This window comes from Antedon mediterranea, chromosome 10 (assembly GCF_964355755.1).
Source record: "Antedon mediterranea chromosome 10, ecAntMedi1.1, whole genome shotgun sequence".
NCBI classification, from domain to species: Eukaryota; Metazoa; Echinodermata; class Crinoidea; order Comatulida; family Antedonidae; genus Antedon; species Antedon mediterranea.
The window spans coordinates 24,808,067-24,834,480 of record NC_092679.1 but is presented as its reverse complement, the minus strand read 5'-3'; the positions used below and the strand labels follow the sequence as shown (position 1 = coordinate 24,834,480).

At 33.8% G+C, this 26,414-nt stretch overlaps 3 protein-coding genes across 4 annotated transcripts in view; 1 reads left to right on the top strand and 2 right to left on the bottom strand.

Moving 5' to 3' along the window:
* The window catches only part of LOC140060489 (vitamin D3 receptor B-like), a 103,697-nt gene extending 100,768 nt beyond the window's left edge, over positions 1 to 2,929 (bottom strand). The window contains exon 1 of the mRNA XM_072106727.1: positions 2,895 to 2,929. The gene's annotated coding sequence lies outside the window, so the exon portion shown is untranslated. The remainder of the gene's footprint in view (positions 1 to 2,894) is intronic.
* Positions 274 to 26,194, top strand: LOC140060491 (uncharacterized). Of its 2 annotated transcripts, XM_072106731.1 has the most exons (7): positions 274 to 332; positions 18,162 to 18,204; positions 18,484 to 18,577; positions 20,429 to 20,814; positions 21,166 to 21,222; positions 21,595 to 21,894; positions 23,707 to 26,194. In XM_072106731.1, exons 4-7 carry the CDS (start codon positions 20,671 to 20,673, stop codon positions 23,773 to 23,775), a joined length of 570 nt encoding a protein of 189 aa, XP_071962832.1. In that variant the 5' UTR covers positions 274 to 332; positions 18,162 to 18,204; positions 18,484 to 18,577; positions 20,429 to 20,670; the 3' UTR covers positions 23,776 to 26,194. The 2 variants fall into 2 exon arrangements, with proteins under 2 accessions (XP_071962832.1, XP_071962831.1); XM_072106730.1 differs by lacking the exons at positions 274 to 332; positions 18,162 to 18,204 and having other exon boundaries at positions 18,383 to 18,577.
* LOC140060401 (uncharacterized) lies at positions 9,413 to 15,299 on the bottom strand. The gene is made up of 7 exons (XM_072106588.1): positions 14,934 to 15,299; positions 14,360 to 14,559; positions 13,897 to 13,984; positions 13,165 to 13,320; positions 11,850 to 11,953; positions 11,220 to 11,314; positions 9,413 to 10,594 (listed from the first exon to the last, which is right to left on the bottom strand). The coding sequence occupies exons 1-7, from the start codon at positions 15,117 to 15,119 to the stop codon at positions 10,521 to 10,523; spliced, it is 903 nt and encodes a 300-aa protein (XP_071962689.1). The 5' UTR covers positions 15,120 to 15,299; the 3' UTR covers positions 9,413 to 10,520.
* Positions 26,195 to 26,414: the final 220 nt, after the last annotated feature.

The window sequence follows — 26,414 nt, the reverse complement described above, 5'->3', positions numbered from 1 at the left end:
AACTATTGATTGAATGAATCTTAAGATTTTTAATAATTAATAATTAGCATAGACCAGAGTTTACAAAGTTATGTGAAAAGATTAGAATTCAATGTTGAACTCGGCACTCACTAGAATTAAATATTGTTCAAAAAAAGATTTTTTTTTAAAAATTGAATTGAAATATTCAAGGTCATTTATAGTCGGCCTTGGCTTATTTAAATAATAATTGCTTGAGAACATTTGAAAAAATTACACCTGTAAGATGACTGAAAGCACTCCGAATCAACAGTACAGCGTTGAAAAGTGAGGAGATCTGGGCTGGTGACTGGCTTGTGTTTATGTACAATAAGGTAATTTGTATACTAATTTATATGGACAATTTTATAAATAAATAATGCATTAGAACTCAATACATCCAATAATTTACAATTTAGAAGATCCATGAGATACATCGCCATGTTGGCTTGACCCTTTGCTGTTGGACTATAGTCTGTGTATCCCCTTGGGCTTTTTAAACCATGCCCCTACCTAGTACATCCAATAATGTACAATTTAGAAGATCCATGAGATACATTACCATGTTGGCTTGGCCCTTTGCTGTTGGACTATAGTCTGTGTATCCCCTTGGGCTTTTTAAACCATGCCACTACCTAGTAATTTTGTAATATGTATACAAATATTAAATGAATTTTTAATCAGATTGATGAAGGCTTAAAGTTTTCATTGAAAAATATCAGATAGCAACTACTGGAACGACTGAATACGAAAAGAAAACAAATGTAGGCCAAATAATGTTGAAGAAACATGAATATTTAAATTAAAGAAAGCTGTTTGCTGCAAGTAAATGTTATTTCATTCAAGGCTCATACAATCACTCTGCATAATCAAAATTTATTGGCTAAAGATTTTGACCCAGTCCCACTTATCTTTTTGCTTTTGCAATACAGTATGCTTCATAATATCTGTTTTGCTAGCTGGTTAAAAAAGCATATTGCTCCGAGCATTTGAATATTTAAATGAAACATTGTCCATAGTAATTTCAATTCAGTCAATATTGCTATTGTTGGCATGGGCGGTGAATACAAATCTTATTTACCCAATACTTTTAGACCTACTTTTACTGTTATGCTTTGTGACATAATAATTATGTCATAATTTTTACAATGCCATTAATAGATTGAAATATGGAAATTTAGATTGTTGAAACTGAAACTGAATTTTAAAACCAAGAAAACCTTTGTAGTTCGATTAGCAGTTGTCCATTACAGTTTCTTTTATTATTTTCATGTTTGTATAAAACTTCATAACAAAATTATACCTCTCTTACATTGCCAGCAGAAATTCTGAGGAGTTCATATCCAGATATGTAAACAGGGTCACCACATAGAACATTTTCTTGAACCAAAATAACAAACTTAACATTACATATTTTCTTCCAAATGTTGATATTAAAGTTGAAAGTATGTAAGATGAGAGATGAGATAATCGTTTTATAATGTTATATTTATCATGAGACCCATTTCTGCAGAAACAGGGCCATAGAAAAAGAAAGTACAGTAGGTAACAATTATATTTATATAATAATAATAAACAACAAACTCTGCATAGATTTTATTCAAATGAAATAGCAACAGATGAGCCTGTTGACTTATTGACAGCTACTTAACATTTTCTATTGAATATGACTTGAGGTTGCTGAAAAATTATGAGTTCAATCGTAGTCCTGTATTTGGTTTTCCATTAGTAAAATTGAAAAACTAACTGTGAAAAGCAGCCTAGAGCTATCTTTAGCTTTGTTTCTGATGTAGTTCATAGGGAAAATGGTTGAAGTAGATGCTACAATGTAGCAGGTGGGATGAATTCCCAGCCAAACGCATTGAGGGCAGCAGACATGTATAATATTACAGAATTTTTCTGCGAGACTGCGCCTGTAAGTGAGAACATTCCGAAACTTGGCACAGTTTTAGACTCTTTTTGAGATGTGCTTTTCAAAATTAATCTCAGACTTCTTTGTCAAAGTTTTAGGGTATATTTATTTATTTTAAAAAGAGTAAAAGATTACTGCTAATTTACATTGTTGAAACAGATTAAGATTTTCTACAATGTACAGTGATTTGACAAACATTTCTGTGTCATCTTTTTATTTACTATAATATAGTTTTGATTGCAAATAATAACTTTACATTTTGTGACATATAAGTCCTATAAGTGTAATGCAGTAGACTATACTTTTTCCAATAAGACCCTATGATTATTAGATTGGGTGTGGTCTATAGATTGGGTGTGGTCTATAGATTGGGTGTGGTCTAATAAGTACTTTTAAAGTTTACTGAAGGATACAACATTTTTTATAAAGCTACTTACTACATAAATACGACAGTAGGCCTATAATGAAATATAATATAATTGAAAAATTACTACAATTAATTGGACAGACATTGTTAAAACTGTATTCAGAATTTAAAAAAAGCTATCCAACGATACCAAACAGTATGGTATTTGGTAAAATTAGATGTTGACCTTTTGACCTTTATTGGTCAGGTGACTTGTTCTTTTACTAAATAACTGTGTAACAATTACTTTTTGTATATGGATGTAATGAAATAAAATCATCAGTATTAATTTCTCTGTCCAATGACACCATGGATGACCATGTTAAATCAGGATTGTTTTTTACCATTTTGAAACCCAAAACGACCGCTTTCCCCTGGCCAAATTGTGTGCAACCCTTCCATTTTCTTTTGTTGATGAATAACTGTGTCAAGTTTTAGAATGTTATCACAATTTGAAGCATTTGCCTCCAAATAAGCACCTTATCTGTGGTAACACATTACCTCCATGGTTGAACACACCTAAACTGCACTGTAATTTAGCATAGCACAATTATAATATCAAGGAAACAATAGGCCTACCTTAATCATTGAAATTGGCTTGTCACGACGCGCATACAGAACGAAAGCTAAGAACTGCATCACACGTGGAAGCTTATTGCTTACTAAGGCAGACGCCCCCATCCCCCCCCCCCCCCCATCCCCCATAAATAAAATAATAACTCATGACAGGTGCCTACGGTGGCTGATTTCCGGCAAAGAAAAACATTATTTTATAATAATACGGCGTTGGGCGTTATAACGCCGTATTAGGGCGTTATAACGCCCTAATTACGGCGTTATAACGCCCTAATTATACAATCCGTTCACACGTAGGCCTATATGCGCATGCGTAGTACATCAACAAACCCAGAGCCATAAAGAGTTGCGACTTTGAATGGATTGAATCAATTTGTTTAAAGGTTTTTGTTACAATAATAATATTATTTTGATGATTTAAAAAAAAAAAGCTTTTCCATTTAATTTAACGGCTCTGGCTGTGCGCTCTATGCATGCGCGTTTATTTTGTACAGCGATTCTCTATAGTAATGCATTGTTTTTACATTTTGTTGTTTAAAATCGCAGTAACTTTATGATTGCGTTATCTTAACAAAAACCTTTAAACAAATGTTGATTGTTTTGATATTAAATCAATCAATCAATCAATCAAATAAACATTTATTTCTTTCATATTCATATTTGAGTAAAACCTTATAATTTCTGATATTTTATATATAAATTTTTTTTTTTAGAGATATATACAGTAAATCATAATGTATAAAAAAAGATGATTCAGTTATATAAAAAAATGAAAGAGGCAAAAAAACCCAAGAAAGTATCGATCAATTGGAAACAAAAATCCAATTGAGAACTTGTATGTTGGGAAGCCATGTAAGAAAATTATATACTTATATATATAAATGTAAACATATAACTACACATACACATAAAGATCAACAGACACACACACTCACACACACCAACAGAAAAGGAAGCAATTTAGAAAAAGTTTCTAAAGTTAAAAAAATATTACAAAATAGAGAAAACCATTAGTTATAATTTGAAATAAGATATTCTTTAAGTTTAAAAGAGAACATTTTGCTAGAAGACGATGATGAAATTTCGGGAGGTAGATTATTGAATAGTTTAGAACCACTATAGCGAATTGAGGAAGATGAAGGTCCCGTGATGCTCTTGTATTATACGAATGGATTTCAGAGTTAGTTAAAAAATTACAGGAAAAGTTAGAAGGCAGTTTGGAATTAATATGTTCATAAATAAATTAGATATAATTTAAAACCTACATTTTAGAGACAAATTACTCGACTCCATACACATAGGCATAGTTGGACACAAAGATGGCCACTAATGTACCACGTGACTTTCTAAAATCTGTGATTTGTACAACGCATGCGCATGGAGGTGTGAACAGATACGGCATTATAACGCCCTAATTACGGCGTTATATTACAAAATAATTGTTTTCTTTGGCGGAAATCAGCCACCGTAGTATACAGTTTAGTTACTCGAGCAATTAATAATTCTCAATGTAATTGGTATCTTTACAACCGATCTTATCTCAGTCCCCATTAACAACCAAGACAAACTATCTCAGTATCTGTTTAAAAAATGTTTCTAGCCACACACGCCAACATTGCTATAAACTTTTATTCATAACATACCAAATTATCATTTTGCATGAAACGGATGATATTTCGCTACTAATGTAGCAACAAATACAGTATAATGTGGTACGGTGTAGAATAATAATCCTCTAATGTAAAACAGAACAGAATTGTGTTAAATGATTAACAATACCATATTCCGACCCCGCACTACACCTGCACAAACTCATTTGCATAACATCGCACGGAATACCAAACTATACCTCATATATGGCATATGAGGTTAGGTATCATTACTGCTTCGTCTGCTGTTATTCACCATGATTCACTTTATCTATCTATTTATTTGCAGTTACACCTTTAGATCGGTGGTGGCACAATTAGCACAAGTAGATAAAATCAATGATAGCACAATTTATTACAAACACAATCCCCCCCCCCCCCACCCCAAACTCAATGATAACACAATTTATTACAAACACCCTCCACCCCCTCCTCCCCCACCTCTTTTCAATTTAGATAATGTAGCAATGTCGATATAATAGTTTTTGAGTCATGGAATTCAGTGAATCATTACGATTCGAACGAACGGTGCGAATGAATTTTGACAATCCAAGTTCAGAAACTATTGTGAGAAATAAAATAACACTATAATGCATATGTATTTAAACAAATAGGGAGAATACACTAGCCTACGGAAGCCCGTTCGGGCCACAAGTTAACTATATTTTAAAAGCTGTTATCTGGCGGCCGCCACTTAATTATCTGGCGGCCGCCACTTAATTATCTGGCGGCCGCCACTTAATTATCTGGCGGCCGCCACTTAATTATCTGGCGGCCGCCACTTAATTATCTGGCGACCGCCACTTAATTATCTGGCGGCCGCCACTTAATAATTAGTACATGTCCCGTCACGTGACATGTACGTGCATTGGATCGATCAGAGGCGATGTTGCATATGGAACGCCATCGCTGCCCGCCGGCAGCAAACTTTAATTCTATTCGGCTCTTTTACAACCATTACGTTCGACTCTTTTAGCATTTGGCGCATTTCTATTCGGCCCATTTACCATATTTACGATTAAAGATGTGTTGAATAACCTAAAATTAATTCATCTTTTTACAAATTTTGAGAGAGAAAGGGTAAATTATTATTGTTAAAAGTTAGGCTGACACTAGACTAGGTCTAGCTAGCCTAGGCCATAAATCAAACCTTTTCTCTTTCAAAATAGTCAATAAGGTGGGACAATTGCAAGTTCTCTAACACATTAATCATGTCAATAAAATGATTAGTCATATTGAAAATAGCCTTCAAATTCATTTAATTCAAGCAACCAAACACTTTACATGCTGCATCTGTATGTTTTGTAAACTTTTCATAGACTCATTTCCAGCCGTTGATTTTCTTCCATTTGACCCCCATGTAAAAGGTTAGAATTTAATTGCGCCGTATAAAAAAATAAAAAAGAGCCGAACGTAATGGTAAATGGGCCGAATAGAAATGCGCCGAATGGTAAAAGAGCCGAATAGAACTAAAGTTTGCTGCCGGAGGCAGCGACGGCGTTCCATATGCAACATCGCCTCTAATCCAATGCACGTAAATGTCATGTCACGTGACGGGACATGTACTAATTATTAAGTGGCGGCCGCCAGATAATTAAGTGGCGGCCGCCAGATAATTAAGTGGCGGCCGCCAGATAATTAAGTGGCGGCCGCCAGATAATTAAGTGGCGGCCGCCAGATAATTAAGTGGCGGCCGCCAGATAATTAAGTGGCGGCCGCCCGATAATTAAGTGGCGGCCGCCAGATAATTAAGTGGCGGCCGCCAGATAACAGCTTTTAAAATATAGTTATCTTGTGGCCCGAACGGGCTTCCGTACTAGCCAGACTCACTAGGCATCCATCGGTATCTAGTACACATTTTTATTTGTTCCTAATTTTCTGACATAACTTAGATGTTCTAAAAATTGAGGGCGCCAAACATAGCATTTACGAGATCGAATAGAGGCCACAGAATTAAAAAAAAAATAGTGTTGTGCTCCCTTGCATCTAGCACGGTAAGGCCCTCTCACAGCCTTGGGTCACGACATCAGATGCTTTGATGTTATTGCCTCATGATGACGTGGTGGAAAGGGGGACGTTTTTAATCTGTGAACCCCAAACACAGAAGCTCGCTTAGCCTTAACTCTTTTCCACCGACCGGCATGGGGTTTGAACCCACGATAATCGTGTTCCACGACGCTCTACCGACTGAGCTATCCGGCCCTCTGGTTTATTGGAAGGTTAAAATTAGATTCGTTTCCTCAATCTTACGTCATGAATATGCAAATTTATGACGTACGATTAGAAGGACGTATGACAAACGCGTATTGAATATACAGTATTATATAACACCTATATAAATTCCTGTCATTTGATTGGACGAATGTGGGTCACATGGCGTGCAATAGTACGCACTATTCAACGATCGTTAAATAGTACTTTTTGAAACATTTTTGTGTACGAAAAAAAAACGTCTAGATGTTATATAAAACAAATAATGAATGTTTTGTATTCGTGTAATGGTACAAATAATGGCACTTGGTGAATGATGAAAGGTTATATCAACTCGGCTTTGCCTCGTTGATATAACCTTTCATCATTCACCTCGTGCCATTATTTGTACCATTGCACTCATAAACATTCATTATTTGTATACTATTGTCATCCTTCATTACTCGTGTACATTGTGGAATAACGGATAGTGCTCTAGTAACTACCGTTTGAATTCTTTCAGCTCTACTAGCTGGGGTTCGAATCTCTATGGATTTTTATTTTTTATTTTGAAAGACAGATGTTTAGAGAGTCAAGTTAATTTAGGATAGACAGGGTCTGACTGGAGACTTTTATTCTTTCCTTATTTCGAAGTCTAATTTCCGGGCACCTAGCAACTCTATTTTTCAAAATAATTAGCTCCACCCAACCATGGAGTTCTCCATGTGTAACCTTATAATTTCGTTTCATATTTTAATTTTTTAAATTCAGATGGCCACATGGTGACATTATAACATACTCACGGTCTAAATCCCATATAATATTATAATAAATTCCTATCTACAAATCATTATAAGCTTTTATAATAAGTTAAAAAAATAGGGGTTCATCGGCCATTCTCTGAAGAGTTATAATCGATTCAAAGGAGGCATATTCTACACAACTTTGCATAAAATTACCCATTTTCAAGCGCAAGTTTGACTGTACATGCATGTGTGTCATTATTTTACATTACCAATTCATAAAAAATGAAAGGAATGTATCATAAAAAGTACAAAGAACAACAATCAAGTGCAAAAACGGTCTTCCTAAGCTGCCCACGAGCTCATTGAGCAAAGACGCGCGCGCAATGCAAAAAAAATGTGAATGAAATGAAAAATGTGAAATGTTTAAAATGTCCTGAAACGTGTATAAAGTTGATTTTGAGCATTTTTAACTTTCAAAGCGTGCGTACGTAAAAAACCCTAATCTTTCCAATTTTGCTGATGATACAGGGAGAGAAAATCATGAAGCATACATGAGTCCAAGTTTTACTTTAAAAATACTTTTAGTTTTTAATTTATAGTAAATTTAGGAATTTCAGAAAATCGTGCTTAGTTAGTTACGCTATGCCACCATATTTTCATTAAACCAAAGTCAGGTGCATGAGCACCTAGTGGGCGAGTTACAGTTGAACTGCTTTCGCCGTTTTAGAGGCAGCCTAATAAAGATTATATACAATAACAATAGGTTATCATTTTATTCTAATATGATCACCTAATAAGTATTATTGAATAATAATAGTGTAATAAAATAATGCATTATATACATTTATTTCACCAGAAATATCTAGAACAACTCAAAAGAGGAAAGACACATTTAAGAAATGTATTAATAATTAATATTTAATTATGACCATAAGCATGGTCAATAATTAATGTGTTCTTTGCATATTATCTGGGTCGGTTCCAGCCGGTTCATCTTATTTTCAAGCTATTGCTAGTTGATTAGTATGCTAATCTTTGTGTCTGCTTTTTAGTTTGAAATGCCTGTCATATTAGTTTGTAATCATGTATATTGACATCTATACAATGATTGCTTATGTATTTTAAATACATTATGTATAAACTGCTTGCCATTAAAGTGCTTACACAATTTTAAATTATTTCTTTTTGACCCAAAATTCATTTTTCAATTTAAATGATTAAAATCCGAATCCGTTCTAAAGTTCTTTTAAAAAAAATATTTGGCAGAAATGATTATAGAGGTTATAACATTTACAATAACTTGTGAACGGTTTCCTTTAGTGAGTGGGAGACGCATGTGGAAATGACGATGTACAACGAGAATATCTCCCCCTACTAAACCAATGCTGAAAAAATTACAATGATTACTTTTTAGTTGTTTATTTACACAAAACAATACAGTAAGTGAAATAAAATATTTAAATTGTAACAAGAATGTAAACTAACGGTAAGCTTATACCTTGATCTACTTTTACACAATATTTACATTAAGTTTAAACTCACATATGAAGCAAGATGAGTGCATTATAAAGCTCTGTCTAAACCATCAAACTAGTCTGACAAAAAAATGTGATGTGCCCAAATATGGTAGTGATATGACGATATCATGACCATATGTGGGTACACACATTTTTTTGTCCATAAAGTTTGATAGAGTAGACAGAGCTTAAGAAACAAAATAAGAAAGCAAGATGAGTGTATTATAATGCTCTGTCTACACTATCAAACTAGTTTGACAAAAAGTGTGATGTGCCCAAATATGGTAGTGATATGACATCATCATGACCATATGTGGGTACACACATTTTTTTGTCCATGTTTGATAGTGTAGACAGAGCTTAAGAAACAAAATAAGAAGCAAGATGAGTGTATTATAATGCTCTGTCTACACTATCAAACTAGTTTGACAAAAAGTGTGATGTACCCAAATATGGTAGTGATATGACATCATCATGACCATATGTGGGTACACACATTTTTTTGTCCATAAAGTTTGATAGAGTAGACAGAGCTTAAGAAACAAAATAAGAAGCAAGATGAGTGTATTATAATGCTCTGTCTACACTATCAAACTAGTTTGACAAAAAGTGTGATGTGCCCAAATATGGTAGTGATATGACATCATCATGACCATATGTGGGTACACACATTTTTTTGTCCATGTTTGATAGTGTAGACAGAGCTTAAGAAACAAAATAAGAAGCAAGATGAGTGTATTATAAAGCTCTGTCTACACTATCAAACTAGTTTGACAAAAAGTGTGATGTACCCAAATATGGTAGTGATATGACATCATCATGACCATATGTGGGTACACACATTTTTTTGTCCATGTTTGATAGAGTAGACAGAGCTTAAGAAACAAAATAAGAAGCAAGATGGGTGTATTATAATGCTCTGTCTACACTATCAAACTAGTTTGACAAAAAGTGTGATGTGCCCAAATATGGTAGTGATATGACATCATGACCATATGTGGGTACACACATTTTTTTTGTCCATGTTTGATAGTGTAGACAGAGCTTAAGACACAAAATATGAACCTGGAACAATCTCCAGTCATTTACTTTGTAGTAAAGTACTACAGTAATCCCAAGCAATGATTATGTTGAAAAAAAATCCAAAAGAATATAAAAAATGTATTTCATGATACAGTAATTAATCAATGGTCAATTAAATTATTTCCCTTAATATTTCCGTACTAAAAAATAAAAGGACCATATTTGACATCTGCTGCAGTAGACTTAATAAACCCTCCTTCCAATAGTATTGATAATGTTTCTTAAGAACATGTGGAAGCCTCTCTTATCACTCTATATTGTAATAGTAATGATGACATGGTTTACTATTCACAATTAGTCCATGTTATCATATGGATGTTCAAACTTGAGTTGAGAATATGACATGACTACTTCTTAGCCACCGACCAGTCATGTAGTCATGAATAATATCAGGACCATCAAGTAATTACAAATCATTTCTTGAGGCCTTTTAAATAAATAATGTCACTTCTTGTATGCTTTCAGGATTGGGTAGATGTTGTTGAATGCATCGTTAATTTCTGATCTAACTTTAGCACCTAAAAATATAAATAGTATGAAACTGATTAATAAATTAATTATATTTGGTAAGTGGTTCATTACTGTAAACATTGTATCAATTTTCAGTTCAATGACCTCTTAAAATACTCTCTTGGGTATTTTCAGATGAATTTCTACATGGGCAAATGTTGCCCTTTAAAAAAATCATATACAATATTTGTGTTTACAAACTTTCAGTCAGTCAAGGGAGGTTGCCGATTGACTATTAAATGCCATTTCCACTTCAAACATACTGTACATGGAAGGTGACTACAGGGTTTAGGGTAAACATAAAACAAACCTTACCTTCAATCAAATTAGAATGTAATGATAGATGACAAATTTCGTTTTTGTAAAAGCTACAAGTTAACGGAGTACTTACTCGGACGTTTCGATCTCTATCAGAGATCATTCTCAACTGAGTGTTAATGCAGAATGTAATGGATAATAATAAGGCTATATTTTGTCAATTGGATAGACAAAGTACATTATTATTTGCAGATCCATTCTTAACTTTCAAGTTGAATATAATCTAAGGATAATCTTGTGACGTTTTAATTAAGTTCATTCTTCTAGCTTGTCAAGTCACAAAGATAATGACCACATATGACACGCACAACTTACCGGTTAATACAACTTTACCAGATACAAATATAAGTAACACAATTCTGGGCTTCACCATTCTGTATATCAGACCAGGAAACAGTTCAGGCTCATAACTAAAGAAAAAAAGGAAATTAGTTTATGACCATAGACTATGCAAAGACTTTATGTAAATGTTCAATTTTGTCCTTTGCCCCTTCTAGTAAACATTTCTAGTGGTAATACATTACAATAGTTATTGATCTGTGGTTCCCCTTTTGTAAATCTTTAAGAAACATGCCCCTTTTTTTGCAGTGCCAACATCTCACACACCGTTGCATATTTTGTTCAGTCAGTTTTTCACATAGTGGATCAGATCGTGAACTTTTGTAACAATTTGAGACGGTCAATCAGGGAGCTCCAATTCATTTGACATGGAATCGCCTTAGTAGGCATTTAGGATGCAGTATAGCTAAAACTAACAAAAGACATTTTGTTATGGATAACAAAATAGAAACAATTCTAAAAGTCTAAAAACAATTATTTCAGGTGATAAGTTGGCATAATAAATTGTCTGCATTCTAACATACTTGCAAGTTGTGTTTGCGCATTCATGTCTGTTAAGACTTTTCAGACAAGAGAAATAAAAGAATGTACACAATGCATATTTACCTTGAAAACTGTCCATGTGCTAAAACAAGGCCTTCTAATCGGATAGGGAACTTCACATCACAACTTCCTACCATATTTTGTATACGAAACTCAATGAACTTAGCCTAGAAAACAAATACAATTATGAAAATGCAAAAAGCTTAGAGCAGTTACAGTAAGTAGTGCCTGTCATGGAACATGTACAAAAATATATAATATATATTATCTTCTTCTAGCATTCTTCTGTACAATCAATTTTCATTTATTTATCACAGAGAGAAAACTATATTAATATTTTTGCTGTTTTGTTTTTCAGTGGTTTCTGCCTATACGATACATGATCACACTGCTTTAAATAAAGGTCTGAGCGGGTGCAGGTCAAGTCGGCCCTAAACCGTCTCGGCCAAAGTCAAGTCGGCCCCACGTCAAGTCGGCCCCAAATCAACTCGGCCCCAAGTCAACTCGGCCCCAAGTCAACTCGGCCTCAAGTCAACTCGGCCTCACGTCAACTCGGCCAAAAACTAATCGGTCAACTCGGCCACAATAAAGTATGGAACGCAAAAAGTGCTTAATATTATTATGATTCTCACTATCCACGCTTTTAAAAAAATGAATAAAAAAAAAAAATATAATTAAATAATATCATATAAAAAAATGAACTCATTGCCGATATGAATATAAGTACCCGCGTATTACAAAAACACGTGCAGGTACCGCATTTTAGTAAATCGAAGACGGAGGCCTACGTTCCACCATTTGGCCATAGAAAAAATGATCGTACATCGTTTTTGTCCATAATTTGCGTTTAAAAAAAAGGGGAATCCCCCGGTCAGTGAAAACACATAGCAGTTGTAGATATCGAAAAAGCTGCCAAAGGCGCAGGGAGGCGCAGCTACGAATTGTTTTCAATTGTGCAATTTTATTAAACGTATTAATAAAGGAAAGTTAGTGAAATCATTCCTATTTTTTTTGCTAAATATATTATTGTCTAAATATTAATATTCATTAAAAGTCAGAATTATTTATAGTTAAAAAATTGTGAAGAAATATTATTTTATCAATCCCCTTCATTTGCACTTTTTGCGTTCCATACTTTAACGAGGCCGAGTTGACCGATTATTTTTAGGCCGAGTTGACTTGAGGCCGAGTTGACTTGAGGCCGAGTTGACTTGAGGCCGAGTTGACTTGAGGCCGACTTGACTTTGGCCGAGACGGTTTAGGGCCGACTTGGATCGAAACCGTCTGAGCCATGGATTCCTCTCACCCAGTTTTTGGCAAATCTAAATAAATAAATAATTTAAATGTAGTTGGATAGTAAAAAAGCAATGTTTATTACCGGAAAACCCAGTTTCTGTATGACACGGGCATATTTTCTGGCTGCTAATCTGGACAAATCTTCACTTTTTGCACCTGTACAAACCATTTTTCCAGAACTGAAGATTAAGGCTGTAGTTCTTGGATCTCTGATTCGCATTATAACTGCTGCAAATCGCTGAAATAGAAGGTTTTTATGTTTAAGAAACGACAACATTAATATTATAAACCAGTGAGTCATATGGCCGAGCGGTTAAGGCAGGGGCGCCGTTTACCGTACCTAAAGAGCCAACAACAACATCGGCAAGGGTTCGAGGCCGACTCGCTCCTGGTTCTGGTGGTGGAACAAGTCTTCTCGGATAAGGACTATAAACCGTAGGTCCAGTGGACACAGTTATAACCTGTGTGTACTTTAAAGAAACCCAGTTCATTATTCGAAAAAGAGTAGGGGGTTACCCCGGTGAACTGGTTCACACAATAGCCCCTGTATCAGGGGGATTACCACCTATCTGATAGGACAGTGATTAATTCACTAATGGTAATCCTTGGCCACATTGCCTAAAGACATAAAATAAAAAAAAAAAAGTATGGAAATGTAATGTTTTCACCACTCATCAACAATTCTTGAGTGGGACAATCTATTTCCAAAGGCATGTGTGCCTTTAGGGAAGAATATAAATTATTGTAAAATCTTTACGTTGCATTTATGCGTATCCCCTAACTCGTCATGGTGACAGGTTTAAATCTGGTTTACCTTTGGGTTATATTCTGCATTTCTTGCATGCAACGCTATTTTCTTTAGATCTAATTTACAACCAAGGTTCACAGTTGACACAATATTTCTGAAATAATAAACAATAAATGTTTTAAATATATATAAGTCTCTAGGACCCAGGCCTATGCCTTAAGTTCCCAGAAATGAGTAGGTTTTCCCCCATTATTTAATTCCCCCAAAAATCTGTGCATGGACTATTTTTCAGAACAGCAACTCTTAAAATGATCAAAACATTTAACATACAGTAGTATACAGCATTTATAAAACATTTCCAATAAAAATTGTCATTGATAATATAGTATACATCTAAAATAAAAATATAATATCATTTAAAAAGAAACAAAATGCACGAAATAATTGCCAAGACTCATTAAAGTAATGCAATAGATAATAAAAGTAATTGTAAGTAAAATGTATAAGTTAGCAAGGAAGTAAAACTCACTGTAGTTGTGGAAGAATGCCTGTATATTCACTAGCTGGGGTTGCTGGGTTTATTGGTGTCATAGGTGAACTACCTGGTGTTGCAGGGTGTTGCCATGAATATGGTACAGATGGTGTTGATACACTGGCACTGTGAGAAGATGAAGATGCGCCAGATTGTCTACCTTGTATATTTTGTTCATCTTCTGATTGTTCACTCGCCTGCAACATTAAAAACAACTTTTCAATTAAGCCCATTCATAAAGTAGTAATGAATTTGTTCTAGGCCTATTAATTATACTGTAATGTGTGTATATAATTGTGTGTGTATGTATGTATGTAAAGTCATATGAATATATTTCAATTTATGAATCGTCTCTGGGCCTAAATGATAAATCGTCAAAGATTCTAATTAAAATAGTAAATACCGACCTACTGCACTACTATACTCTAGGCCTAGGCCCTATCTATACGGCCTCGGCCTAGTATTATTATTAAATTAAATATTAGCCTAGTATGCAAGTCAATCGATCAGATAATTAATTTTAGGCCTATTAATTTTGTAACAAGAAAATTATGAAATTATGACAACGTACTTTTGGGGGACGTTGAATCGGTGGTTGCATCAGAAGGGCGGAAGGTGTCATCGGTGCATGGTAAATGGGATTTGGAGTTCGTCCACCAGCACCAGCAGAATTCGTTGTTGCAGCCGCCTGTTGTTGGACAAGGCCTAAGCCTAGGCCGGGAGAAGAAAGATTGGGAGCAGATTGATTAGAATTCATTTCCGAAATATATTACTACCTTGCTTGTTTGACATAAATCTTTAAATATTTATGAATACAGTGAAGTCATCTCTTTATGAAAAATACTAGCCTTAGGCCTACTCGGCCTCCTGTTATTAGGCTACTAGTAGCCGAAAAATACAACACCAACACACAGAGTAGAGAGGTATATTCAGAGCGTCATTCTGACGTCGACTGGAGCATTCTCTACGGAGCGCCATTTATGCCTTTATTAACTTCAATAATAGAAATAGTACTACGGTAACTGCTCAAGTGGACCCAATTTTGCACCAAGGTAGCACAGTGATATAAAATAGAAATAAAAGTCACTACTTTTAATATCGTTTCGTATATATCACAAACTGACAAACAGAAACATCTTGGCATTCACATTGATTCAAATTTATCTTTTTCTTTTCATGTAAATAAACTCCGTTCCAAACTGGGCTTGTCCATCACCATCTTATCGCGTGCTCGGTCATTTCATTAATAAACACACATCCGTACTCCTCTATAACACTATAATCCTCCCACTTGACTACTGATGTAGTGTTTGGGGAATCAGATTGAATATTGACCGAATACAGACAATTCAAAATAGAGCATTTCGCATTATCCTAAGCTCATCCTCTCACACCATGAACTAACATTTACAACACTTTAAATCTTCATACAGTCCAAGACCGCATGCATCTACAACTGGGCTGCCTTGCCTACAGGTCTGCAAATGGTCCTGCTCCGGAATGGGTGTCTCTAAAACAGAGACCTCGAAAACAGAGACCAGAGACCGGAGACCCAGGGTCTCTGTTTTCGAGAAAATCTCAAAAACAGAGACCCCCACTAAAACGTCTCAATATTACGTTATATAGGGGATCTCTGTTTTCGAGATTTTCTCGAAAACAGAGACCCCCACTAAAACGTCTAAATATTACATTATATAGGGGGTCTCTGTTTTCGAGTTTTTCTCGAAAACAGAGACCCTCAATACAACGTCTCAATATTACATTATATAGGGGGTCTCTGTTTTCGAGAAAAACTTGAAAACAGAGACCCCCACTAAAACGTATCAATATTAAGTCAATATTACGTTATATGGGGGTCTCTGTTTTCGAGAAAATCTGGAAAACAGAGACCCCCACTAAAACGTCTAAATATTTCATTATATAGGGGGTCTCTTTTTTCGAGAAAATCTCGAAAACAGAGACCCCCTATATAACGTAATATTGAGACGTTTTAGTGGGGGTCTCTGTTTTCGAGAAAAACTCGAAAACAGAGACCCCCTATATTACGTAATATTGAGACGTTTGAGTGGGGGTCTCTGTTTTCGAGATTTTCTTGAAAACAGAGACCTCGGGTCTCTGGCCTCTGTTTTCGAGGTCTCTGTTTTCGAGACACCCGCTCCGGAATACCTTGCCCTGCGTCTTGCCAGAATTCCAAATCATCGATGTACCCGAAGTGTCAGTGAGAGGAAATTTGTCGTCCCTTTCCCTAAAACTGAAACTTTTAAGAACAGCTTCATCTATAGAGCATCAACATACCTGAATTTGCTACCCACCAAACTAGGAAATGCGGTAACAATAAATAATTTTAAGTCTGCTCTAAAAAAATATTTAATCCCAAAAGAAAAAACTCAACGTTTTGTATAGTATTGTAGGCTATATTTTTGTATTTAAGTACATATATGTTATATATTTTTTAAACATAGTTCATCCGTTTTTTCATATATGTTTTGGACTGTCTGCATATGCTGTTTAGGGTCACCCTCACAAAATAAGGTTTGATAAAAAAAATAAAATAGAAATGAAGTCACTAAATTTGAATATCTTTCGTATAAAACACCGTGCTCAAGTGGACACATTTTGGTACCAGGGGAGCAGTGATATAAAATAGAAATAAAGTCACTCAAGTTTCAATCTTTTCGTATGTTAATACACTGTGCTCAAGTGGACCCAATTTGGTGCCAGTGGATTTTTTTAAAATGGAAAATAATGAATATTGTTTTCTTTTATTTTGAAAGAGAGATATTTTGAGGATTGTAAATGATGTCAAGTGGACCTTTTTTAAAATCAGAAACAAAGTTGCATGGCATTATATATCCATTGGGTGAGCTTCTTTTCCACATGGAGTTCTTTTCGAGATTACTTTTGCAAACTAAACGAGGGGAACTGCTAGCTTCCCGCCCGGAAAATATTTTATTTACATGATTTGAAAAATCTTCTAATGTAAATAATTAACAGCATCAAAATTTAACAGTGTGGCGTGTAGACCGGGAATGACTAACATACCATCTTTACCATAATACACCTGCACAGACTCATTTGCATAACAACGCACGCATATACCAATATACCATGCTTGGGACTACTGAGCAAAGACAATTTTGAAAAAAAAAGACCTGTATACAGTAGGTTCCCGGCCGAAAAATGGCGTTACATGATTTGAATGAAACAAACTATGTAATGCTCAGTTTTGAGTGCTATCAGCTGGGGTTCGAACCTTGACGGATATTTTTTTTATGAATATTGTGTTTTTTTAAACTTTTGTATGGCATTCACTTTTCCATTAAATAGACACCATAAAACCCCAAAAAGAGCCCATGTGTTCCTCATTTTTTAGTACTCTTGGGTACGGTGGGCTTCTTTTCAACGGGTAAGCTTCTTTTCCGCATGGGGTTCTTTTCAAGATTACTTTTGCAAACTAAAAGAGGGGAGCTTCTAGGTTCCTGCCCGAAAATTGTATCTTTACATGGTTTGAATTTCTTATAAAGATGAGCAAAATCAAAATTTAACTTCAACACGATTCTGTTTAATCTTTACATTAGAAGATTATTATTCTACATCATTTTATGCAAGAGGACGAAAGCGTTAGGAAACTGTATCACGCGGAAGCTTATACCATTATAAAAGTTAGTTTATATTTGACAGGCTTCGGTCGATGTTTACGTATGGTCTATAATTACATCACGTGACGTTTTCATCACAAATAACCAAGCATACTAATCCTATATTGACTGAAATTAATTTTTATTTTATATCTTTAAAGCTTGTTTTTGCGACTTCATTTGATGTCGTGTTAAGCTAAACCGGTAATTTTGTGCTTTTATTTATTTGCATTTCCCTAACCTATATCGATTAGCCTATTATAAATGGAATTTATATATTATAGTAAATTCCTTAAAATGCAAGAAGCCTCTAGTATATTCTCGTTTGTAATAATCAATGACCTTAATTGATCGACAGCATAAGTCTCATCACAAAAACACGTCATATGCTCGTGAATAAAGTTATCCTTCATCAATTATCGATCCTGGATGCTAGCTACAGTATTTTACGATTAATGCTGTTATTCTGTCTCCGCATATTAGATTTAGTAAACCGCCATCGCGATATACTCATTGTTCTGTGTAACCATTTACCATACTTGCTTACACCTCGGCTGCTGTGTTTCTACAACAAGAGGTAAGATGCATATATTTATTATGTTTATTTGTTAGGCAGTGCGTTTCTATCGAAAGATGAAAATCCTGACTTGAAGCTATTAAGTTGTTTTTGCTTACAGCCATTTTCACTTTGCATAAGCAAAACACAGTATGAAATAATATACAGTAATAATCAATTCTATTTTTGTAAATGCGAAACGTAAGGAGCATGTTGTTGTAACAGTGGCTTTCATTGTTACAGTCGTATTAAACCTTCTATGTCGTTTTCATTCTTATATACCATAGTGATCTAAAGATTCTAGGCCTCTATAAATAGACGTTTTCATTGTTACCGTCTTGGAGGTTATTATTTAGGCCTAATCCAGAATTTTAAAGACAAGAATAAATAATGTTCGGTCACAATGTAGGCCTCTTCAATTTGATACTTTACATGGTTATATGATAATATTTGGATAGGCCTATATATTGACATGCTAACAACTTTATTAGAATTATAATAGAGATCCTTGCATACATCGCGAGATACTGAAAGGAATGGCACTGTGACAAAAAAAATAATTAAATTTGAATATGAAAGAACCGTATCGGATTAAGATCGGGCTAAGATGGTTTTACATTGGCTGTCAGGCTTAGCTATTATAATGTTGTCATTTACTGTATCTTTATTAATTACAAAAAGGTTAAAATGACAAATTTCATGGTTGATAATTTAAATAGGTCACTCCAAGAATTCACTTTTCTTACCCAAATCCGATCTTAGCCGGATCTTTATTCATTGATTTTTATTCTCAAATGACATGCAGTTCAAATATATGCTGAGAACCTCCAATGATTGCTAATTAATTACGAGCGCTGGATGTTGCTTAGCTTACCAGGGAAGAGCTATACCGCTAACCACGACGCTCTCATTATGATAATTTAGTAAACCATACGTTTTATGTAGGGCCTACTGTATATTTTAGAATGATTACTATCATCGCTAATTGTAAGTTGGCTATTATACTTCTTGGATACTGGGCTTGTGTACTTGTTTTTACAATGTGTCTCTGCCACAGTGAAATTCTCTTTACAAAATATTAATTAATCTGAAATACAGAGAAGATGACTAATTAATAACATTGGAATTGAGATAATTAAATTAGGAAAACTGACAAGATTGGGTAACGACTGCGTTTGCAATTTCATTGTACGATAGTAGTCTACCGAATATTAATCTAGGCTATCCTCAAGATATAGGTAAATTGGTCCCGTTAACTGAACTTCCTAATAATAGAATTAGCAATAATTACAGCTGCACTATTGAAGGAGACATCATGGTACTAAATCATCTGTGTACTAGGCATACGATATTATTAAAATATTTCATAATCAAAGTAAATATAATAATAATATTGTGAATATTATCGCCGGACTAGGCTTATTGCTCAAATGCAGAGAGGCGTTTGAACTCTTCTTGCTTTTCTAAATGGAAAAACTGGCCATTAACATCGCTCGACATTTTAAATTGTAATATTCATTACGATCTGTGTAAAAGTCAGTAAAATCAAAGTAAAATAAGAAAGAGTTGATGACAACATGAAAAAGCAGAGGATTACTTATTTATTCATACATTTTTTTGGATGTTGCGATAAGATGATGAAAATTATGTAAAATAAAATGAACAAAACGGAACGAGCGCGCGGAGCAAAACGAAAAGAAATGGCCAATGCGGCACCAACACTTAACTGTAGAATAACATTCGAATGGTCATCTTCCTTGTTTATGTGATTAATTACTATTATATCCTAAATCCTAACTTAGGATTTACATTAATAATGTTATTATTTGTTCTCAAGAAAGCTTATATCGTATTTTCTCTTTTTTTACACAGAACAAATCAAAAATAATGTTGGAATGAGAAGTCATGGTTAATATAGTATGCAGTTCCGCCTCATTTATGGAATCGACAAACATTTAGCACGGTGATGACGTTGCCATCTCAACACTGTGCTGATGGAATGTGGGCTGCTGAAATAATTTAACCTGAGGCAAATATACAGTATAACTCTCACATTTACTGACCCATAGGTCATCGTAGCCGATTATGCTGATAGTATTTTGAACTAAACTAAAATGTGTTTATCAGCTATTTTGGGTATCTTCGCATTCTTCCATCTTACGTTGGGTTTAGTAAGTTTCACTGTTGGATGTATTTCGTCCAGTCAAGCTATGGTGTGGTTGGCACACACAGTGTCACCAATATGGAGTGGAGTTTGTGTAAGTCTCATTTTTTTTAAACACAGTGCATTGGATGTAGAATAGTAGTATGATTTTCCTATTCGAAGGGCACCAATATTCTCTGATATAATTGCACAATTTTAACAAAAGCTATTTTTTGCCAACTTATAAACATGAGACAACATATAGCTATTATATATATACAGTATTATAGATTATCTTCTTTATTAAACTAATGTGCTTATTGATTGATCGAACAAAACAACATACAACTTACAAGGCAAAAAAGCGTTTAAAATATAAAATTTACAAATCAAAAAACGCAAATAATTTCCAGATTTCCCTGTTTTTAATCATAGCTTTATTTTGTCGACATTTTATTTGTTTCAGTTTATTGTTTGTGGTGTGCTGGGTTTTATTAGTGCTCGGAAACAGACACCATACACGGTAAGTATGCATTGAGTGTTACCGTGGGAAGAGGTTGCTGAACAAAGTCTGAAGTAGGCTACATGTTCCTTTACACTGTATTTGTGATACGACGCAATGGATCACAAAATAAATTATAGTATTGGGTTTTTGTTTTGTATTTTGTGGGAACCCACCTTTATTATTTGCTCTCTTTTCTTCATTAGGCCTACTTCTTACGAATAAGTTGACACCATTATAATAAGAATGAATAATGTGTTAAAATGGTAAAAGGTCTAATACTTAATTTATAGAACTTATACTCTAATTACTGAAATTTGTAGCTCACAAACACACATATAGGCCTACTCATGATTTTAAACAATGCATTAAAATATATGTTTTGTATTCTAGGTTTTATGTTTTACGGCCTTTTCCGTAGTAAGCATTATCATTGGTATAATTAATATTCAACTGCTACGACTTGGCCTTGTTGATCATACAACTGATGGAGAGACGTTTATGAAGAAAGATAAGGATATTTTAGTAGTTATTGCACTGATTACCGCGTGTACAGAATGCGGGATTAGCTTAATTACAGCACTTGTCAGCTGCGGGATTGCTAAACACATTAAGAAACTGACACTGGGGAAAAATGCTAATATTTTGTCGAAAGAAGAAAGAGTTGCTGAGCGTCAAGAACAAATTCGAAAGGTAATTAAGAGAGCTTTGCCTCTCATAAAATACAGCTCACTTTACGTAACATCAAATGAAAACGACATGGGTTCACGAAAAGATTCCTACATATACATTACAAGTATTTGATTTTTTTTTAAAAAGATTATTTTCATTTCATTTATTTTCCATACATTGAACAAAATATTACAGATGTTTATATTTATGAAAAAAAAAGAGGACAATGTGTGAAAAGAGATCAAAATAAGGAATATTTACTTTAAGCATTGACCACCTAATTAACTCCTTACATGATTATATTATTAGTCCACTAATTTCTTTGATTTTGTTAATACTCGTTCCGGTATCGTCTGATCCAGCCACAAGTTAATCTTTTTTAAATTTCAACAAACATTTCAAATCGCGTTACTCTAATTGCATAAAGTTTACATAAAATTAGCAAATTATATAAATATATTTATGTAAATTGTATAGTTTGCTAGAAGTAGGCATCAATAAAGAATGCTGCATAATTTTAATAATTTTTCAAACATAAGCACTTTTCTAAAGATATTAATTTTACTTGAAAATTGGAGCAATCACAGTATATACTTTATCATAAAAAATATATAAATTGGCCAATATAATAGTAACTTTAGTTACGTTATAAATAAATAAATTGGCCAATATAATAGTAAATTTAGTTACGTTATAAATAAATAAATTGGCCAATATAATAGTAACTTTAGTTACGTTATAAATAAATAAATTGGCCAATATAATAGTAACTTTAGTTACGTTATAAATAAATAAATTGGCCAATATAATAGTAACATTAGTTACGTTATAAATAAATAAATTGGCCAATATAATAGTAAATTTAGTTACGTTATAAATAAATAAATTGGCCAATATAATAGTAAATTTAGTTACGTTATGTATAAAAAAGGTAATGTAGATAAGGTAATTTTTTTCTAGCGATAATGGAATTTAAATATCGTTGAATTTACTGAATATTATATCTATGCAATTAAATTTAAATTGTTCAACGGAGATAACCTAATTTGCTCCATGATTACCATTATGATTTTTCAAATAATGATAATACCATGTGATTACAACGTCATAATCATGTGATTTTGATTGAACGTTTGTTGTAGTACCGTATTATTTATTTTACAATATCAATTTTTTTATATTTTTCTGTTTTTAAGTTTCATCAGCGAAGAGTGAAATTACAATTACAAGGAATTTCTCACTTCACTGATTTTATCTACTATTCTTTTATACATTTATTTTATACTTTATTTCCAATTGTCTTTACAACTTTAACTTCTTTCAAATATGTCTCTTTGCGTGAGTTTACTTTTAATTTCTTAGTTTTGTTTTTTTGTTTCATTTTTTTATATAATAAATGTCGTACCTCATGAGTTTCTTAATCATTCTTTAAATTATTCATTATCAAAACACATTCAACAAAACATAAGTTAATATTGAAAGATATGGTGCATTTTGTGTTTTGTTATTTTGCGCATGTTGCTTTATTATTTTACATTTGTATTTTATAACAATATGTATTTAATTCAGACACTAGCTGCTTTCGACAAAATAAACTTCACTATTCTTTCAAAACCTCATATCATATCTCCACAAAACGATACACCCGGCAACATATATTGGACACAATGGCTACATTTTAGGGGTAAATGGAGATACGGGGTTTATCTAAACTAAAGTTATTTTTGTTTATTTTCCTACTGTTTTAAAGCTGCTTTTCGTACGCATTTGCTTAAATGAACACTACTGTAGCTTTGTATAATTCTCAGCTTTATTTGTCTCTTTCTTATCCAGCAAAAACAGCAAGAGAGAAAGGCAGCCGCCAAGGAACGTAGTCGAACTGGACGTTATAAACATGTATAGTATCGGCTTAAACCACATTAAGATGACTGCTGACACCACTATGAACTAAGTCTTTGATCTGATTACTATATTTTGTATCTTGACAAAATAGTTGGCCATCGTGAACTTTGAACTTCTGATGAATAACAACCATTGTTTCTTATAGATACAAATCGTACTACTGCATGCTTCTAATTGTTTGCTTTCAATAGAATATCCTTGGTCTGTATTATAAATAAAAATAGTCAAATATATGCATACTAGTACATGTTATAAAATAATAGGCCTAATGAAACAATTACCAGGGAGTTGAAGGGAATCTATGCATAATCATCTTACACTTATGCATGTGATATATTACGTGTAAGATGTCTATATAAAGATACTCTCTTTAACTTCAATGTATTGATCGATTAATTATTATGTCGAAACCTCCACGAGAGGTCAATAACGACGTTAGAAAAGAAAACGAACACGGTTTTGAACATCATGCGTACACAATGTAGCTTTAAAACACATTTTGGTCTTCGGACCTATGTCAGAAAACCTTTGAACGTACGTTTTAACCGGGTGTTTCGAAACCAGAGACCAGAGACCCAATACGAAAAGGGAGACCCCGCTATACGAAAAGGGAGACCCCACTATACGAAAAGGGAGACCCCAAATATACGAAAAGGGAGACCCCAAATATACGAAAAGGGAGACCCCAAATATACGAAAAAGGAGACCCAAATATACGAAAAAGGAGACCCAAATATACGAAAAGGGAGACCCAAATATACAAAAAGGGGGAGACCCAAATATACGAAAAGGGGGAGAACCAAAAATATAGGAAAAGGGAGACTCAAATATACGAAAATAGAAACCTAAAGAAGATTCAGGCAGCTCGCTTGACATGCTGGGAAGGGTATATTCTCAAAACACAATATAGTTGACCCTATAAAGGCGAGCCAAACAATTTCAATCATTATCCAATATGACACATTACACAGTTAAAGCAGATGTTATAAACATCTGGATTATTTAATATACAGCCGAGAATGTTACATTCTATTTTTACTTCTTTCTGCATTAATTAATATTTACATTTTATAAAAATAGATGGGAAACCACCACAAAAGATTGAAATATATATCATTATTTCTATTGACAGTCGATTCTCTAAACTTTTATCAATGCAACAACGTACTCCCGCCCTGGCTAGTATCTGGGCTAGTAATTATATACAAGGCCCTTGTTGCCCTTACTATATAAGGAAGCGGCACGAGTGATTTTTTTTTTACTAGGATGGGTAGGAGGAGAGTTTGCAGGCTTATGTAGCCTACACAGCGTTAAAAGCTTCACAACATATATAAATAAATCCAGGCTACTGTATTACTCAATATTTTTTTACATCAAGTTTCTTCTTTAATATGATTTGTGAAAATATGTTTTCAATCAATACAATGAATCAATGTACACTTATGTGGATAATGAAACAATTTAAAATTATAATTTTAATGGTAATGATATAATGATGATAGTAACGAGAGAATAAATACTTTCACCCGAACCATAAAAAATCCACCCTGGCTACGGGCCTGAATTGGCTGTCGGACATAACATAGTTTAAACTTGATTGCGCTCTAACAAAAGAACTGAATATATTAAAAAACGATATTCAATACATAAAAAAACCTCATATGCTCAAACTATAACAAACTACAACCTATTCTCATAAATTCAAAATTCTCATTCTGATAAAATACGCAAAATTCGTAAGTTTTTGTGAAAAGCGATACACCAAAATGGCAGAAACCGTTCTAACAATAACGCCACGCGAGCAGATAACCAGAAAGTAAAAAAAAAAAACAGTAAATCGACGTATTTAAGTTATCGAACATTTGGGTCTCCCTTTTCGTATAGTGGGGTCTCCATTTTCGTATAGTGGGGTCTCCATTTTCGTATAGTGGGGTCTCCATTTTCGTATAGTGGGGTCTCCCTTTTCGTATAGGGTCTCGGGTCTCTGGTCTCTGGTCTCTGGTCTCGGGTCTCTAGTTTCGAAACACCCCGTTTAACCAGACTATTCCATGAACTAACAAAGGTAAAGTATCCTGAATATTTTCTATACAGGATGTATAAGAATACATTTCTTTTGAATTGAATACGTATATACTTTTACTTTATCAACCGAATTAACACATCAATGGATTAGAATTAACCCCCAGATTTTCCTATAGACCCTCATCATGTCTACTAAGCCCAACTAGAAGCTGGCCTGGCCTTTTATTATAACGCACATTTAAGACAAAAATGTTTTTAAAGTTATATATATGCATTATTTTGTACAAAACGTCAACAATTGCAGGTCTAGTATTTTCAACATCATCGAGAACAAAAAAGAGTAACTCCGATCTGCACTGCAAACGTGCATGGAGGTATAAAATAATCAGACAGTGTGTTTTGCAAGTATGACGGAAAAAATAATGCTGGTGACCAATGTGCACTGTATTTTTGTTTTTTTAAATATTATTTTGCTTTGTCGAAATTTCGACATATGTAAAAACAAAAATTGATTTAAATATTGTTCGCTGTCGACATAAAAAAAATTGTTTTTAAAAATGTTTTGTTTGTTGCAATGTTGAATGTTGAAATTTCGACATACGTATGTCTAAATGTTG

Bases quoted from the DNA above. Each gene is read 5' to 3' on its own strand.
- LOC140060401 (XM_072106588.1), bottom strand. From the start codon at position 15,119: ATGAATTCTAATCAATCTGCTCCCAATCTTTCTTCTCCCGGCCTAGGC. The intron at 11,954-13,164 runs GTAATAAACATT...TTTGTTTTCTAG, and splicing joins TACAGAAACTGGGTTTTCCG to GCTAAGTTCATTGAGTTTCG. The intron at 10,595-11,219 runs GTAAGTTGTGCG...TTATATTTTTAG, and splicing joins TGGTAAAGTTGTATTAACCG to GTGCTAAAGTTAGATCAGAA.
- LOC140060491 (XM_072106731.1), top strand. From the start codon at position 20,671: ATGTGTTTATCAGCTATTTTGGGTATCTTCGCATTCTTCCATCTTACG. The intron at 20,815-21,165 runs GTAAGTCTCATT...TATTTGTTTCAG, and splicing joins CAATATGGAGTGGAGTTTGT to TTTATTGTTTGTGGTGTGCT. The intron at 21,223-21,594 runs GTAAGTATGCAT...TTTGTATTCTAG, and splicing joins GGAAACAGACACCATACACG to GTTTTATGTTTTACGGCCTT.